We start from the raw sequence: 18040 nt of genomic DNA on the forward strand, positions 1-18040 counted from the left end.
ATGTTCTCAAATTTAAATCAACTATTAATCTATTATAAATTTCCTATTTTATATTTACTCTTTAAATTAAAGTAATATATATAGGCAGGACAGAAATCTCAATCGGAAAGGAAAACATAATCTCCATTCCCATTAACAATTTGTATGTAAATATTTCTTTGGTTATCTCAAAAGCAGATTTCTACATTCTTTTATTATGACAAGAAAACTATTATTAGAGGTACTTGTGCGAGAATAGAAATATCGTGAGTAGTTTCTACAATTATTTCTTCCTACAAAAACATTACAAAATATCCTAGTCCTAATCTATTTGAGATAATACAAAAACATCCTGCCAACACATTAACTTTACAAATAACTTTATATTTCAGTTATATTTACATTTAGACACAAATTGATGAACAAGATGAATATGAATATACATGTACATGTCATTTCTGTACTCGGTTCTCCTTATACCATTTGATTATTTGTTTGTAATTTTTGCTACTCTACTCTGGCAATTGCATTTAGTCATTCTCTGCAAGTGTGGAATCTAACCATGTGGTTGAACTAAAATTACACAGCCTCCATTTAACTCAAATCAAATCCAGCTTCGGCATTTATAGCATACAATAATTTGGTTTCCATTTGCTCCTTACTGCATTGGGATGTGAAAAAAATAGTTAAAGCAACAAAAAGAGAATGATGTAATTCAGCAGAAGAGTTATTAATAGAAAACGAAAACACTTTCTCAGGATTGCATTCAGACTGTATTTGACAAGTTTTTTCAGAAAGAAAATACAGACATGCCTAGGAAATGAAATTATAGCCAATATAGAAAGTTTTTTTCTCCATCTTTATCTCCATTGTCGCCAGTTTTTGGAAAGACAAAATTTGGCAAACTTTGTCTTCGAAAGAGATATATTGCCTGTTCTCTATCAGTCTCTTCCAAACAGATTTGCCACCAGATTCCATTGTCTGTATTTTTGTTTTGAAATAGTTATCAAATGTAGTCTGGTACATACATTTCCAATTCGGGCCTTTTTGAGTTCCACCAGACAAACAGGGTTTAGAACCAAAATTTCACTATTCTAAACTGCAAAGATAAGGCAAAACAATAGGGCACAGCGATAAACCTTGTATAAGGCGGAAGCTTGAGCAGATTCATACAAGTAGCTGATGTGGGTAAGCGATCTAGGGCTTCATCAATAGCATTACCACCAGCCCTGAAAGAACATAAGTTAATTTCTGCTGTAAGCCTTGTTTGTATGTACAAAAGTTGCTTCGAAAAACACCACTTTTTAAGTGAATGAATATACAATAAAAAATTAAAGCATTCACCTTTGCATGCAAAACAAAGGTTCAAGATACCGGAAACCAAGCAATGGTCCGCGAGAGCAGCCTGTCACAAATCTGAAAAGATGATAACTTTGTTAACCATACTAAAATCTGATATACATAAGAGCCACTAAATTCTATAATTATGTGTATCTTACTTCAAAAACTTTTTCTTGTTTTCCGTGGAAAATCCTTTGAGAACTTCCCAGAACATCTCAATCACATAATGCTCCTAAAAGAAGAAAATATGTAGAATTCGTGAGAGTCAATAAGAACAGAGGTTGTTCAAGATAAAAGATGGTGATTATTTTGACAACATAGACAGGATGGCAAAGGAAGAACATAAGCCACTGCCTCTTTTCTTCCTTCTCCGCATAGCAAGAGATTTATTAGAGAGTAAGAGGTAAAGTGCTAACAAAAATTGCAAGGCCAAAGTTCAATCTAGGAACACTAATGAGCAAAAATGCCTGAGACAGATAAATTACGCTATGATAGCCTCCTGCATAATTCGTATGAAGTCGCAAATCATCAACATCCAAGCTGTCAAGTGAACCCGATATCAAAAGCTGTGGAAAACGATAATGTCAAACAACTTTTACTCAATAAAAAAAGTCACCATAAAAATTAAATTACGGATACAAGAAAATAAGTTCAGATTTACAAATCTACAGGACATTTGATAGACTCAAACCAAGATTAATATAACATGCAAAACTAGCAACTAGAGATACTACTTATAAAGAATTGAATAGCGCAACAAAAGGAAGAGAAAGCATGGAAGGAACTAGTAAAAAAAATTTCAATTGAGGTAGAAACTGATTCAAAGCATGCAACATTAGTAAAAGCAAATTGAACAGTTGTCAATCCTATACATCATCAGGTCCACCAGGCAACAGTAAATATTAATAAATATAAATCAACAAAACTGGCTTTTCAGGCTAAAAGTGGATCAGGTTACAAGAAAACCTGCAGTTCTTGCTCGTTAAACATATCAATCCAATCTTTCTGAATAAGTTGCTGAAATCCTCTCAGGAAATGAGAACTTTGTTGACGTATCTGAAACCATCATCATTCTTAAGTAAATCAAAACATAAATTGATTGTTACAAATACATCTATTTCAAATTAAACTTTACCTGAGAATTCAAGCGATGATTAGCTACAAGATGGATAAAAGTAATGACATTCTCATTAGTGACACGTTTGTTTTTCCCGCCAGGTAGGAGCTCCTCTTCAGTTTGCTCTCCATATTCATTGTTTACTATAACAAAGTATAGTTCCAACTCCGAAATGTTACCCTCGTAATGCTGTCAGTCACAAACAGATGAATCAGATCAAAGAGGACAATGCCATGCCACAGGAGCGGAGCTAGGATAAAATTTGGGGAGGGGCCAAAGTTTACACATAACTTATGAGAAAAAGTTGAAGGTTAGGGGGGGCAATGTATGAGTGGCTCCGCCCCTGCCATGCCATGCAAGCAATCTATGATCAGTTCTCCCAAACTATATGAGTTAAACTCCACCTCACCCCCAGGTACCCGTACCCAAGACAATATAGCAATAAAGACCTTGTTGAACACCCCCACCCCCTGCCACAAAACACAAATAACCTTTGCTATTCTGGGGGTTATTATAATTTTTTTTAATTTAAAATGGTGAAAATTGACATAAATTTTTAGTGATAAGACTCTATTGTTGTTGGTCCTCTAATGACAATTTACGCAATCATATTAGTACTAGAAGATCAAGCAAATCAGCCCTTAAAAAGTTGAACCTGAGTGTGCTAGTTGACATTTGAGGACAAATTTAATGTCAAATAAAGGGAGGACTACCATGTGCACAAATATTTTTGGAAAACCAAGTGTACAATTATACTTAAAAGAGCTGGAGTTTTCTCATAAACAAGACAAATGAGAACTAATATTATATTACCTTTAGAAATATAAGATGACGATACAATTCTGGGTCCAAAGATGGCAAGTCATTCAAATAGTTGTGCCTGATAGGAGGGAAATAAAAGCTGTGAGCAAACAGGAAGTATCCATTTATTTTTTGATAAAAGAAGAAACACTAAAAGAGAAGGATGTTACAGAAGGCATGGAGGACCAGAAATTCTCAATTCACAAAATACTAGGTTAGACCACCCCCCCGCCCCGGAAAAAAAAAAACACCACAACAAAGCTTTCAGTCTCTCTGCATATCCGAGTCTGAGGGAGACAGCCCTCTAAAGAGATCACGCAACTTGTACCAAGTAGAAGCAAGGCACCACTTATAGCACAATAATTTCTCATCATACATCTTAATGTACTAAACTTTTTATAGATGTTCACAGAAAATTCATTTTAAGATATTCAATATATTTGCCACAATGGACATGGAAGCTAACACTACAGCATCTAATAATTTAAGCATTCAACAACTTCAAGTTAAATGAAAAAACTATCATAAGCACACTAAGAGACACCAGAAGTCTTACTTTTGTTTCAATTTGCTCAAAAAGAAATTAGCAAATGGTAAATCAACCAGAATCCCTTCAAACATTGCCTGCAAGTGTAACTTGTAAGTGTGAAGTTCCAATCAAACAATCAATCAAGAAAAATATGCAGAAGTATCATTATCATTATTAGTGCCATGTCTGTGCCAATCCAACGTATTGTTATTTAGATGTTAGAAATAATATTTTTAACTGAAAACATGAAAAATTTACATTATGAGCTAAAAAGTTGCCAAAACATGAAACATCTTATGAGGTTAGAGACTTCTGAAGTTAAAAATAAAAAAATTAAGAAGATAACTATTCAAATAAAACCATGTGTAGGAATCTTTTTCATATATAGTACATTATCACCACCATTATTACAACAACAACAACAATAATAATAATGGTAGGACGCTGATCAATCGAATAAAAGTTAAAACTTAAAACCATGTGACCAAGATAACAGAATACCAAAATTAGAAGATTCAGTCACTATGCAAGGCCCCGCTTTATTAAAAAAGGACAAGAAGAAAGCGGAAACAAGAACACACCTTTGCAAGGAGTGTACCAAGAAAGTGGAAAAATTGAAGATGTTGCTCATGTATCATCCCTGATCCAGGATTGGGATAAAGCTGGTGATCTGCTGTCTCCTGTATAAATTGACCTTTTTCATCATAATGGAAAGCAATAAATTACAAGGTAAGCTTATCCATTTCCATAAATCCACAGTGACATGATATGGATATTTGGTGGTTGTTGTAATATGGACATTTCAGATGTCACACTTACACACTCCCCCCTAAACCATTTTAACCATATTTTTAGTCCCACATACACAATAGGTGCTACTTTAGTGCAAACTGCAAAGGCTTTGCTACAGCGTTCACAGTAATATCAATTCCAAAACTAATTCTCCTTAAAGCTTAAGCTATCATGAATGGTTTTATAATATTATATCTTGACAACTATAAAAAATAAAAAGTATAACAGTGCTGAAACGACCTTAAATAATCCATACTGCACATCAAAGGCAGCACGTGTGATGTTCTCCATGAAATCTTTGAATATTCCACCTCCATCTATTCCAGCCTCTTCAACTCCAAATTCGTTTACAAAACTCACACGAATCTGCACAAAGGATCATTTACTAATTACCATAAAGACCAGAACCAGGGAATGGCTAATAAACTCGAGGATAAGCCTCAGAAAAGGACATCACCAATCCCTGAAGATCATCTTCTGACAACTGGCTCATTTGATTATAAGCATCCTCCAATATATGATCTCGTCTTATTCTGAATCTGTTTCTAGTAAATAAGGCCTGAGATCCATGTTGTTGCCGAACATCAGCTAGTTGAGACTGGTGAAAAAATAAACAGGGCATAATCAAACATACGAAAAATGCCAGACTCCAAAACTGTTCACTGCCATCCATTGCAATATGATACAAAATTGACCCAATATGAAGCAAATAAAAGTTCAGAACGATTCTTACAGTGAATATTTTAACCCTGCTTGTAAATGGTATCAAAAAAGCAGCCTGTTTTAAAACTTCATTTGCTCGTGTCTTTTCCATCAAAGCCTGTGGAAAGAGGATTGTACAACTACCAAAATAAGTTTTCGTTAATTTTATCTAAAATCATAGTCTGCAGCAGAGATAATACCTGAGAGATGAAGGAGTCATTCACCCCATCAGCATGGAAGTCAGTGGGGGAAGTAAACTGTCGACGATTGTTCCAATCTTGCAGCTATCAGAAAGAATCAAAAGGAAAGTTAGAAAAGGATAAACAAAATTAGTGTGCATATTGGTCACAAATACATATAGATACCTATTCAGGGAACAGATACCCAAATCTTTTAATATATATAAAAATAAAATTAGAACTGGGAAAACCTCTAAATATCATTTTGTTTAATAGGAAAGCATATAGAAGGCTAAGAAGAGTGAAAACACGACTAAAAAGAGGTCAAGATATCCTTTGAAATGGAATAGGAAAAATAAAACAAAAGCAAGAAAATAAGTAGCAAAATCCCTACCCCAAAGAAGAAAACATAAATTTATAAAAGATAATTCCCTCAAAATATTTATAACCAAAAACCACAGAAGCCATTAATATGTACGTATCCCTAAGTATATAACAAAGGAATAGAATAACAATGTTTGTTGCTACAATGCTACGGTTCTACCTGGGAAAGCAGCTCAGAGACCACAATGCTAACCCTCTGTTGAATGGCTTCAATAGATTGCCTTTTACTAACCGTGGTAACTGGAACAGATTTTACTGGAGTAGCAGATGATGTATGATTCACCCACAACAACTGCCACAGAACCTGTGGAAGCAGCAAAGTTAACTTAAATTCACTCCAACTTCAAATAAGGTCATATAGTTTTATTGTATAGAGCATTTTTGATAAAACCCTTGGCAGCAATGCAATATAGTGGCCAAGACTATTACTTTTCCATGACGCAACAACTCCAGTTCTCTGGACTTGGATATTCACGTGGATATTCAACCTTGCAAAGATTAAAGGCACCTTACTTCTATATTGCTTTAGAAGCATGGGTATTCCTAAATTGTTGTCATACCTGTACCAAATACTTATCTGGTACTAGTACTTATTGGGTTAATCCCAATATCACTTCAATACAATTTAGTCTAAATTAAACAAATAGATTTTCTGGGTCTGTTACTGGGTTTGATCTTCTACTAAAAACAACATATTGCTATTTAACTACCTTCAAAACCTCTTCTGCCTTCTTTTTTAATTTTTTTCCCTATGCTTATGTTTTGATTTTTGCAATGTCTCTGCTTAAAATTTTATAATATATTTCGTCATATCCATATCCTAGTTTTGAAAATCATGTCACATACGTAGCAGTACTAGTAAATGTATCCATGTAACTCTTGCTCATGGTTCAAAGAGAAAAGGTAAAAAGGAAAGAGAAAAAAAAGGAAAGGGGGGGTTCATTCAGCAACACTTCAATAAATTTCCTTTTCCCACGGACTACAGATGTCAACCTCAAAACTCAACAATTTTAATTAGAAAGGTAAATAATCCATAACAACCATTACCTGTTTTAACAGAATGATTAGGCTTCTAATGTCCTCCAGTGATAGTGGTTTCCCCTGCTCATAGAACTCCTCATTATCAACTATCATGAGCATGTGCCTGATGAACAAAAAATAGGATATAAATGAATTACCTAAAGTTCAAACTGGAACATGTAATTAAAAAGGTCAAAAGGCAGTGGCTCATAGACACAATAGTTGATGAATCCATATGACATCTTTTCTCTTTTTTGTTTTTTTTGGGTTAAAATGAAGATTATTAAGAGAGTACAATGCTAGGATCTATTAAACAAGTCAACAGTACAAAAGTTTCTTACTTGTAGACAGGACAGAATACAGCCAGAGGTAACAGCCAACCAGGTGCGTCACCAGAAAGGTAAGATAACCGCTCAGACAAAGATAACCATTGTTTATTCTCATGACACTGCTTCATAAATTTCCATAACATAGGAACAAGTTCGGTTCTGTAAGCAAGCACAGTCATAATCCTTTCAAGTGGCAATGTGTTGAAGATAACATATAAAAATCCACAAATAGCACCAACAGCTGCAACCTCCCGATCATCTGGCCCATAATCTGAACCATTGACAGATGAAATATCTCTAAATAATATATTTGTCTGCAGATGTCAAGAGATCACAATTCTAGATCAAAATTTTTCAGAAAAACACTACCAAAATTCTGTGGATGACACTAGATACAAATGTCATTACAAAATAGCATACCAATTGTAGAAGGAAGCGAGTATCTATGGCATTGCAAATTTGTTGCTCCAATTTCCTGTCCAAAGCTACTTCCATGACTTCATCATCACCAGTGTCATCCTCACGAGTCATGGAATCTGAAATTAACAGTCACCAATCACCGTTAAGAGAGAGAAAGAGAGAGAAAGAGAGGGGGGGAGGGGAGGACTGCATGAGTGAGAACCATCTCAGTTTTTATAAAAGTGATGATAAATTTAATAATTATGATGAAGCAAAGTAGTCAAGCCACATCATCTTGCTCAAGTCTAATTCAGAAACAATAGTTCAGTTATTTTTGTGTAGTAAGATTACTAGCCTCTAATAAATAATTTGCTTTTAAGTACTTGTAGAACAATGGATATGCCATTTGACTTTTAAGCAATCTCTCAAGCGTTGGCATACACTTCAAAAGTCTTTGCAGGTAAAACAAGGCTGTATAGGCTTATAGCATACTGTATGCCTAGCAGTTCTTTTGAGCATTTGGCTGGAGTGCAGTTCCTAAAATTGTGTCTACACTGAAATTCGTTTTGGATAGAATTATGTTTTTTCCTGTCTAATGTTCTCCATCCATGGTTGTTACATATTTCAAGGGAGCTTCTCTTCTATGGAAGATATTAAACTGCCTGTTGCTTTTCTGAGACACTTAGGGTCACTGTTCTATTTTGTTTTATTCATTTTGGAGGACTGCTCATCCTCCCCATAAATGCATTTTCCTTCTTTCTACCTACTAACATATTTTTTAATTCAAAATAGTATATAAAAAGAATCTTCAGTCAAACAAAAATGAAAAATTCAACAGTGTGGTAAGAAAGCATACTTTCTTTCTTATTCAACAGTTTCAGCGATGGGTGTGACTCAAGCAAAAATGTAGCAATAGCTGCAAGGTCCATGGCCTGAATAGAAAAAAGAAAAATAAAAAAAATCAATATTAAGATAAGATGAGGCTTTAAGCCAAGATTTATCAATTCAAAATATTGTAACTCTCCTCCATGTACCCTCACAAATGAAATTCTCATCTTAAACCACATTAAAGCAAACTCAAAGTCTCAAACTCACATAATTCCTTTAAATAAAGGTACAGAAAATACCAAAGCTCGCTAACTGCATCAAATGTATTACATCAAGGAAAAAAAATAAAAAAAAAAAGGTTGAGCCAGATAAAAGCACACAAGATATATGAAGCAATTTAAACTTAGAATGATAATAAAAGATGGTAAACTGCAATGACTAATCTCATTACCATATCAAACGAACAGTCAGGTTGTGATAAAGCAATTCCCGCGGTTTCTAATATATTTCCAAGCAGACAAGCATAGGTAGGAATTTCATCAGATATGTCCTTAGGTAGAAAATTGATTAGATCTGGAACAAGAGTTGCCATCTGATGAACACAATGTTGATTCAGGCCTTGTGTTGCATAAACCTGAGAAGCAAACATAACCCAGTTTCTCACAAGATTTGCCAGAGTTAATAGAAACCAAATAGTTCTGGCACATCAACAAACTCTAGCACGCAGGCAGGACATATAAAAAAGGAATAGCAACCATTGGGAGCCTAAGCAATAAAAGGTACAGGAATAATAATTCACTTTTAATAAGTTTGAGATCTCCCCACCTCCTCCCAGGGTTTTCACATTGTTAGTTGCATATCAATTGATTGTGAATGGTATCAACAAGATAGAATACAAGCTAAGGTTGCAGTATAATATTTCCTACTGATGACCTAAAGGAGATTAAAATTCACTAAAAAAATGTTTGAGGCTGGACCTGAGTACTTTCTTAGAGTGGTTCCCAGTGAATTCCCCAAACCAAGGTTTCAATAGTAATTTTCTAGATCTTGTAAACTATATAACATCTTATCTTATATTTGTTTCTCTCTTGATATGTTCAAAACATATGCAGATTCCTGATGATTAGCACCTCTCACCCTCCACTTATCACCCAAATAAAGAAAAAAGAACCATCAAATAGAATTGGTACAAAACATACCTGTCTTAAGTCTGGAAAAGCATCCCACAGGAACGGAATTGTAAGGATTTGCGAAGAGAAGCCATATCTTGGATCAAAATATGAACAAATACATGGCTTCTGACCAATATGACACATTACAACAGCAAGCACACATTCCAATGATGATCCCTTTGCGGGGTAAATACGATTATCTACATCATCCTGGAGTAGATCATTAAGTTTAGGACTTTAAGCATTTATTTGCAAAATGGTATAAGAGGTCAAATTATATTGGTTATTTTAAACTATCAATATAAAAAAGTAAATTCATAATATATTTAAATGAAAGTTTCTTGAAACCCATTAAGGAACTTCAATAATAAATGTAAAAGGATTTATATGTTACCTTTGCTGTGAGAATAATCTCTCTAAGTAGACCAAATGCATTGTTTTGAAACATATGTCCTACTATCTTACAGCTCCATGGAAGTTTGATATCTATCAATAACACTAAAACTTCCAATAAAGGAATAGCTGTTACACTAGATTCCTCAGGAGCCAATAAAAATTGATCCTTCAACTGATTTCTGTCCAGTGAAAAAAAAAATTAAGCAAGATAGCACAAGAAACCCGAAAACAAGCGGTACATAGAAAAGTTTATCTACCAAACAAAAAAGAGATTTTTAAAGCAATGCTTCAAAAGAAATAGTATAGCAACAACAAAAACCATGCTGAATATCCTTCAAAAGGTTCCATAACAAGTTTCAGTTTCCAGGTTATGTCATAAGATACATACAAATCACCTAATATTAAAGCACAAGAGAGTGGAAGTAATGTTGCCCCCTTCTGACCATCATATGCATGTTATATTTGGAACTCCCATAGAAAGTAATGAAGTTAAATTAAGCCAATGAATCCTACCTATTCTGATGTAAGGCTCGAATACAAGTATATACCAACTGCTTCACCCGGTAGTTGACCAGAGGACAAGTGGATGAGTAATCTAGACCAGAAAAAAGCCCCACAACGTCCCCTGTTGCATATATTTCATTAGTTTTAACCCCAACAGTACATATTACAGAAACAGCAAGGATGTAGGCAAATATTTATGAAATTTCAATTTGCTTCACTTCTAACAAGCACTAGACATATATAATTGAGAAAAATAGTTACATATTTCAATTTTTAGTACCATGTAGAAGAAAACTAATCACATTTAAATCTGTTAGTCGATTTTCTTTTTCTATTCTTTTCTAAGATATTGACACCTTTGGGTCTCTATGCCATCCAAAAATATAATGAGACATCTAAATTCATCCTTGGCCGAACAATCAACATAAGGCTCAACACAAAAATTCAAAGGAAAAAGAATAAAGCTTCAACCCTTAATTGAACTATCCTCACAAAACCATCTGAAATATGTTCACGTTTTTCCATATAAAACCCACTGTGAAGACATCCCCATCAAAGACAAGAGATTGAGCTGGTAGGCAGATTAGTTGCACAAACTGATGAAGCTTGGAAAATGAAGTTAGGAGGGTAGATGAGATGGAAGATGGACAAGGGGTGAAAGGCAGAGGAAGACCTAAGAAGACTATCTACGAGGTGGTCAAACGAGACCTACATGTAAACAGTCTCTCTGTAGACATAATACATGACAGAGCTCAATGGCGTCGTTTGATTCATGTAGCCGACCCCACCTAGTGGGACAAGGCTTTGTTGTTGTTGTTGTTGTTGTTGTTGTTGTTGTTGTTGTTGTTGTTGTCAAGAGTGGAAAGTCTTAGGTAACCCTTACTGAAAAGAAAAATCACCTAAAGTGGTTTGATCAAATATGACCAACAGAGGGTCCAATGAGAAAATGAGATCAGTGGGAAAATATTCCTATTAAGGGTCAAGGATAAGGAGATATCATTAGAGAAGATTATGTTCCAAATTTTAAACATGTTCTGAATTCTTTACAAAAATTATTTTTGGATAATAAAAGATGGTGTCAATTTATCAATATTAGTTGGCTTCACCAGTAGAGAAGGTTGTTTTTGTTGTTTGGTTAATATAAATACTTTTTGAAGGGTAGATAGGTTAACTGTAAAGGAAATAAAAATTTGCAAAATCTAGCTGAAAATTCTATAACCAATAGCAGTAGAAAATAAACTGCATAAACCATGCCTAAAGGATTGCTGATTGACAATTACCACTCTGTTGAACAAACTGTTGAAGCAGTCGACAAATATTCACAAGAGCTAAAACATCATCATTATTTTCTGCATTGAAGAAAAAGAGGAACTGCCGGAGGAAATCAGAATCTGGACCAAAAGCACTCCTGAATGCACACAAAATGGTATTAATTTGAGCTGTCATGGTGCAATGCTCAGTGAAAAACATGCTCAAGAATATATCAATAATTTTTAAAGAAATGGTTACTGAAAGATCGTTAGTAGGTCTCATGTAACAACTAGTTATTATAGCCATGTGTTGCATGCTGTTCTAATCTAATATTTATGGAATTGATAAATGAATAGTATGTTTAACTTGTTTCACCTTAAGATATGTTTGTAATAAAAGATGTTTAGAAGAAAAATTTTGGTCAAATTTTTTAATGCAAAACAAATCAATCTAAATATAGTCAATAAGCATGATCTCACTGTCATGTGATTGGCTACATTAGATGATCAGACAATGCCTCAAAAATCTATTGTAAATCATGTCAACGATCAAACCATTAAAATTTAAACCCCTTCTGATAGTATCACCTATAATTATTCTAGATCTCCGTTTCCAATCATTGGATTACTTTCCATCTAATCTACTTTCATTATTCCCACAATTTTCTCCCTAATGCATTCATTCTTTATCACATCTGGTCTATTATGTCCAATAAGCTAATGCAAGTTGCAACATCCTCATCTTGGCAATCTTACTTCCTTATTAGCATTTTTGCTTCTAACACTTAATATCCCATGCAAAATTTCCAATCATATAACTAGACAGCAAACTTTTCCTTTAAGCATGGAGAATACATGTTTTTTTATCATAGATAACATCTTAAACACTAACCCATTTCAATTATTAAATACACCTTCCTCTATTTCCACATCATTATGGATGATGAATCTAAGATACTCATGTGACATATGGTATTCTTGCCATTTTTCCTCAAAGTTTGGATGAATTCTTGCTAAGCCTACAATTGATATATTTCACCTTACATCTAGTTAAAAGCTCTTAAAACTTGTCACTACAGCTTTGCCTTCCCATTTATTTCCTCTCTCTTCTCTCCTATTAACCCTATTATCATGCATGAACCATGATACAAAATATTGATATCTCTAATAAACATATCAGAGACCAGCGATTAAAAAAAGGCGAGAATCAGATCTGACTTTGGTGCAACCCAATTATAGGTGCGGGGAAGAACTTCTATTTCCTTGTCTTCTTACACTAGTGCTGACCCACTAGTCATGAACCTATGAGTAATCCAAATTCCTTTCTTTTCTTAAAGCCTTCTACAAAACCTCATTTGGTGCCCTATTTTACAACGTTTACAAATCAATAAAACCATATAAATATGTTGATCTACAACACATAATCCACCAATCTTCGTAGTAACTACATTGATTCCATTCCAGACCACCAGACAATCAAGCATAAAACCAAACTTTGTTTTCTATAATGTGAATCTCTTGCCTTAGGGGCTGTTTATGAGTTTGGAGTTTGGAAAGTGAGGGAGGGAGAAGGCTTGTAGTATAAGATTTACATTATAAGCCTTTAGTTCTCCTCCCTTCCCCTCCAACACCCAATTCACTTAAGAATCCGTTAATCCCTATGGCTGATGATAAGGTAGATCCCTATTTTATTTTTATTTTCCTTTTTTAAAAAAAAGAATATCATTAAGATGGAAAAATAATAGAGAGAGATTGAAGGAGGATAAAAGATTCTCTATATATACAATAGCGAAAAAATAGCCACAAGGTATTTGAATTTAACTTAACTAGTTGTCTTGATGGAATCATTAATTATTCCTAGACTTCATATAATCTTGCAAAGAATGAAATTTAAAAAATGAAACAATGAAATTTCATAAAGAAAATGAATGAAAAATTGAATAAGAAAAATAAAGTAATAGATTAAAATTTTAGAAATGAAGATTTTGGCACAATGCACAGCTTTCTCAGAAGAACTGAAAAAGTGAAAAGACCAAAAAGTAAAAACAAAAAAGAGATAAGAAAATAAAGGAATCAAAATAAAATTTAGGAAAAATGCCTTGTGACAGTTTCAGTGGAAGAACTTTAAAAATATCATAGATGCAATATCTAATTTTACCTGTCTAAATTCTGGCAGTACTTCCCGTAGATTTTATGGCATTTTTCTCGCAGCTTAGACTGTTCATTCCGGACAACTTTTCTCCCTCTGTAGAATTTCTGTAGCAAGAATTGCTCAATAATTTGCAAGAAACTTATGAAATGTAGATTACCACTCATAATTATTATGATAAAAGAAGTATCATTAAGACCAAGAGTATACAAGGACTATCTATGTGGCATAGGTTTCCAATATCTCAATATGCCTAAAAGGGAAAGACCTCTAAAAATGTATGAGGTTTACAGCCAACAGATGCTAAATGTCTAATCCTATCCCATAAAACTCGCTTGTGTGACAATCTATCTGTGCAGGAATAGCGCTCCACCCAAATTATCCAAATGGTGAAGATTACCCCTCACCATCAATTTGCCTTCCCATTGATAGGTATGCATTTTATTGAATTACTACAAGCATGAAACTAGCCGACCCCACTTAGTGGGACAAGGCTTTGTCGTTGTTGTACTACAAGCATGAAACTAAAACCTAGCTGGCTAAACTCTACTCTAAACCCCTAAACCTAGTTGGAGGTTGGTAAGAATAGGCCCTCTTAAAGGTCGAGATGTTAGGTCAAGATTCATGAATGATTATGACCTCAATATAAAATGCCAAAGCTAAAGCCACTATCCAGTGGAATCGATCCTCTGAATTGGAAAATCCACTAGACCATGTCAAGTATGAATTTATACCACTGATTGAACAATCTTGGTGATGCATGTTAGAACTCACCTTATCATTTAGTGAAGAAATTTTGCACTTGACTGGAAAATCCACTTGACGATGTCAAGTGTGAATATTGATTTAACACTCCTATTGGACCCCTACCCACCTTCTCAATTAGTGATGATAATCCACACTTGACATTCTTCTATCACAAAACAACACCAAAACTCTCTTCCATTTCATCAATCCGGCTTGAATCTCAATTACATCTCTCTTTTCCCCCAACAATGAATGTAATGAATCCAAGATAATCAAGTTGTGCAACTTCTATGTGGTGTAATGACCAATTTCCAAGTTAAAATTTGCTTGCTTCTTGCTGAACTGATGTTCCATGCACTCCTCCTAGCTTCTACTTAAATAAAAGTAATGTGCTCCACAGCTATTCTCCATGAATCACAGCCTAAGCCTCTAACTTGCCATCTATTTCCTCTCTCAACTCTCTAAGACTATATCCTTTGCAAACAAAACACATTATTAGGTAAGTGAACCAATGACTTTGGACTCATTTCATTTTCAAAGACCCTAAACGATATTGAATTTTTCTTTTATTTGTTTTTTTTTTCTTTTTATGCTACAAGATTGGCTTTTTCTAGACTCAATTCACTTGGCCAATGCATAATACAAATAAAATTCCGGAGGAATTTTACACTACATAATCCAATGATCCTTTTGTAAACCAAATAGGAATATGCCAAGTCTACTAATATTTAATGCTTCCTTTAATAACATTAGCACAGATTAAGAAATTATATCACTTATCACTCCTTAACCCAACAACAACAGCAACTTTACAATTCCAAAGTCATAAAAATTAAAAAACCAGTAACAGATACAAATCCGCTAAATAAAAGAAAATAAAACAAAGGAAGAAAAGCACATTCACTTGCTTATCCATTATCTATCATTTAACATCACAAACAACCTAACAGATTGAGTAATTTAAAAATCAAATAAAATAAAATTGCACCAGGAACCTGAATCTTAATCGCAGCAGAATTCTGCTGGCGCAACCACATGCGGCGATTTCGCTCCAACCTTGTCTGCTCCAGAAGATTCTTCCGGTCCCTTTCCTTCGAGCTGCGACCACCTAAATCAATGCGCTTACGCGTCGAAGGATCACCGCTGAAGAACATGATTATTACTTCACCTGAATCTTCTCCTTTATTCCTTTCGTTCAATTTGTTCACTGCACGAGTTTTGGGGCCAAAAATCCGCGGCCTAAACACTGGAAGCGAATCTGCAATTGAGGCGCAGTTGAAAATCTCGCGAATGTGAATGAGTTTTGCGACGAGAAAATGGGGAACGAAACGAGTGATGAGTTGTTTGATTGAAACGCGAGAAAGAGGAAGCAGGTGAGGTGAGGTAGGTAGGAATATATAAAGAGCGAGAGCTCCGAAAGGAGGAGGCACTGTTCTGAATTCTGATTAGGAAAATAAAAAAAAATGTGAATTACGTGCATTGCATGGTGAAAGAAAAAATACGAAAATGAAAAAAATTAATAAAATTGGAATTTTGGTTTTGCAGAAACGGTTTCTGAGGTGACGTAGGAAACGAACTGTGCGTGCAGTTGAAGGAGACGTTAAAGAGGAATGAAGCACTTACACTGTTACACATACCTCGTTCAAGAGAAATTCTTATAAATTCCGAGAGAATTAGTGATTATTCTCATTTTTTAATTTAAATTTAAAAAATAATAATAAAATAATATTCTAATTTTAAATTTTTAAATTTTAAACCTTAAATCTTAAATTATAAAATTCTATATTTAAATTCTTAAAATAGAAACAAACATCTAATTAACAAAATAATGAATTAATGACATAATGTAAAAAAGATTTCATTTATTTTCAAAATGCAGAAGAAATTTTCCTCGTTTAAAAATAAAAAATATTGGAAAGAACTATTTTTCACAAAAAGTAATTATTATTTATTTATTTTAATTTTTAAGTTTAATTCATTTACTATTTTATTGTTAATTTTGTCATTAATTATTAGTTAAAAGTTGATTATTTAATAAAATTATATTTGTAATTGTTCTGGGAGTTATTTAAAACGGTGATTTGGGTTTCAACGTGAGGTCTAGACTACTTCTTGAGGCAGCATCCGATTTGTGCTGGTGTTGAAGTGTCGTCCGAGTTCCTCATGAGGAGGTAGGGGTGGTACTTGTAAGACCCAGAATTTTTAGAAAAATCTTACTATAAGCTAATTTTAATTTATTTATTCATTAAAGATTTTAATCTCAAAAATTATTTTATTATAGATAATTAAAACAAAATTTGATAAATTGAATTTAAAATAAATTAAGATTTTATCTGATTTTACAATTATTGAGTATTTTCTATATTTAAATTAGGGGTGTGCATGGCCCGACCAGACCCGAAGATTCAGCCCGGCTTCGAACACCTTAGGTGCTAATTTAGTGCGATTTCACCGAGTCTAAGGCTGGGTAAGGGTCTCAAAAATAGACTTGGTCATTATTTCGAGTCGGGTCCGGGACATGGCTCGGGTCACCCGAACTCGGCCCGGTGACCCAATCATCATACACAATTAATATTTTATGTTATTAGTGATAGATGATGTCTATTCTTACGTGGAATTTAAGTATTGTAAATCTTAATATTTTGTGTTATTAGTTATTATAAGACTATAAGTTAATGTTTTATGTTTAAAATGTATAAGATTTTAGACTAATATATAATATTGTGTTATTTGTATTGATTTAAATATTTAGTGTTATTAGAAAATATTAGTATTGATTATGGTTATACTTTATTTTAGAGAAGAGTTGGTTCTTATTATATTTTTCTAAGTGAATTTTACCATGTCAAATAATGGTTGGAATCTTGAAAATTTGGATATTTTCACATGCTAGCTTATAAGAAGGTATCAAGGTAATGTAATATTAACGGCCCAGTTTTTACCGGTTTTTATCCGGTATAATCGTGATCAAAAGTGTATAGGTTTCATCGGGTCCAGGGCCGGGTTTGGGACTAATAAATAGGCCCGGTATTTATTTCGAGTCGAATCTAGATCACATCAAACCTAGTTTCACCCGACCCATGCACACCTCTAATTTAAATTATAAAATTTAGTAGTCCTAAAAGATTAAGAATTTTATATAATTTAGTTTAAACAATTAAGCATATGAAATTTAATGTTCTTTTATAAACAAAGAAAATAAATTATATTATCTCTAATTTTAAATTAGAATACTTGATTAAAAATCAATTAACAAATTAATAATTAAAAAATATTCTTAAAAATAAATTTAAGAAATTAAACTAAATTTTAAATTTATACATTATACCCTAATTTTATTAAAATTATGCTAATCTATAACCTTAATTTTACCCTAACTCTACTCACACTTCCTAATCCCAAACCCTCCATCGCCACACGCC

General features: G+C 33.6%; 1 protein-coding gene across 2 annotated transcripts; it reads right to left on the reverse strand.

Moving 5' to 3' along the window:
* Nucleotides 1-209: 209 nt before the first annotated feature.
* LOC107483356 (E3 ubiquitin-protein ligase UPL6) lies at nucleotides 210-16214 on the reverse strand. Of its 2 annotated transcripts, XM_016103978.3 has the most exons (26): nucleotides 15614-16209; nucleotides 13881-13978; nucleotides 11753-11880; nucleotides 10482-10593; nucleotides 9967-10147; nucleotides 9600-9782; nucleotides 8852-9034; nucleotides 8429-8504; nucleotides 7594-7709; nucleotides 7186-7487; nucleotides 6872-6968; nucleotides 5985-6128; nucleotides 5462-5545; nucleotides 5293-5379; nucleotides 5017-5157; nucleotides 4800-4925; nucleotides 4349-4447; nucleotides 3795-3862; nucleotides 3251-3317; nucleotides 2456-2626; nucleotides 2287-2376; nucleotides 1806-1886; nucleotides 1479-1552; nucleotides 1324-1395; nucleotides 1119-1208; nucleotides 210-640 (listed from the first exon to the last, which is right to left on the reverse strand). In XM_016103978.3, exons 1-26 carry the CDS (start codon nucleotides 15770-15772, stop codon nucleotides 574-576), a joined length of 3096 nt encoding a protein of 1031 aa, XP_015959464.1. In that variant the 5' UTR covers nucleotides 15773-16209; the 3' UTR covers nucleotides 210-573. The 2 variants fall into 2 exon arrangements, with proteins under 2 accessions (XP_015959464.1, XP_015959465.1); XM_016103979.3 differs by lacking the exons at nucleotides 210-640; nucleotides 1119-1208; nucleotides 1324-1395; ... (1 more) ...; nucleotides 1806-1886; nucleotides 2287-2376 and having other exon boundaries at nucleotides 2484-2780; nucleotides 15614-16214.
* Nucleotides 16215-18040: the final 1826 nt, after the last annotated feature.

The sequence above is a fragment of the Arachis duranensis genome, chromosome 4 (assembly GCF_000817695.3).
Source record: "Arachis duranensis cultivar V14167 chromosome 4, aradu.V14167.gnm2.J7QH, whole genome shotgun sequence".
NCBI classification, from domain to species: Eukaryota; Viridiplantae; Streptophyta; class Magnoliopsida; order Fabales; family Fabaceae; genus Arachis; species Arachis duranensis.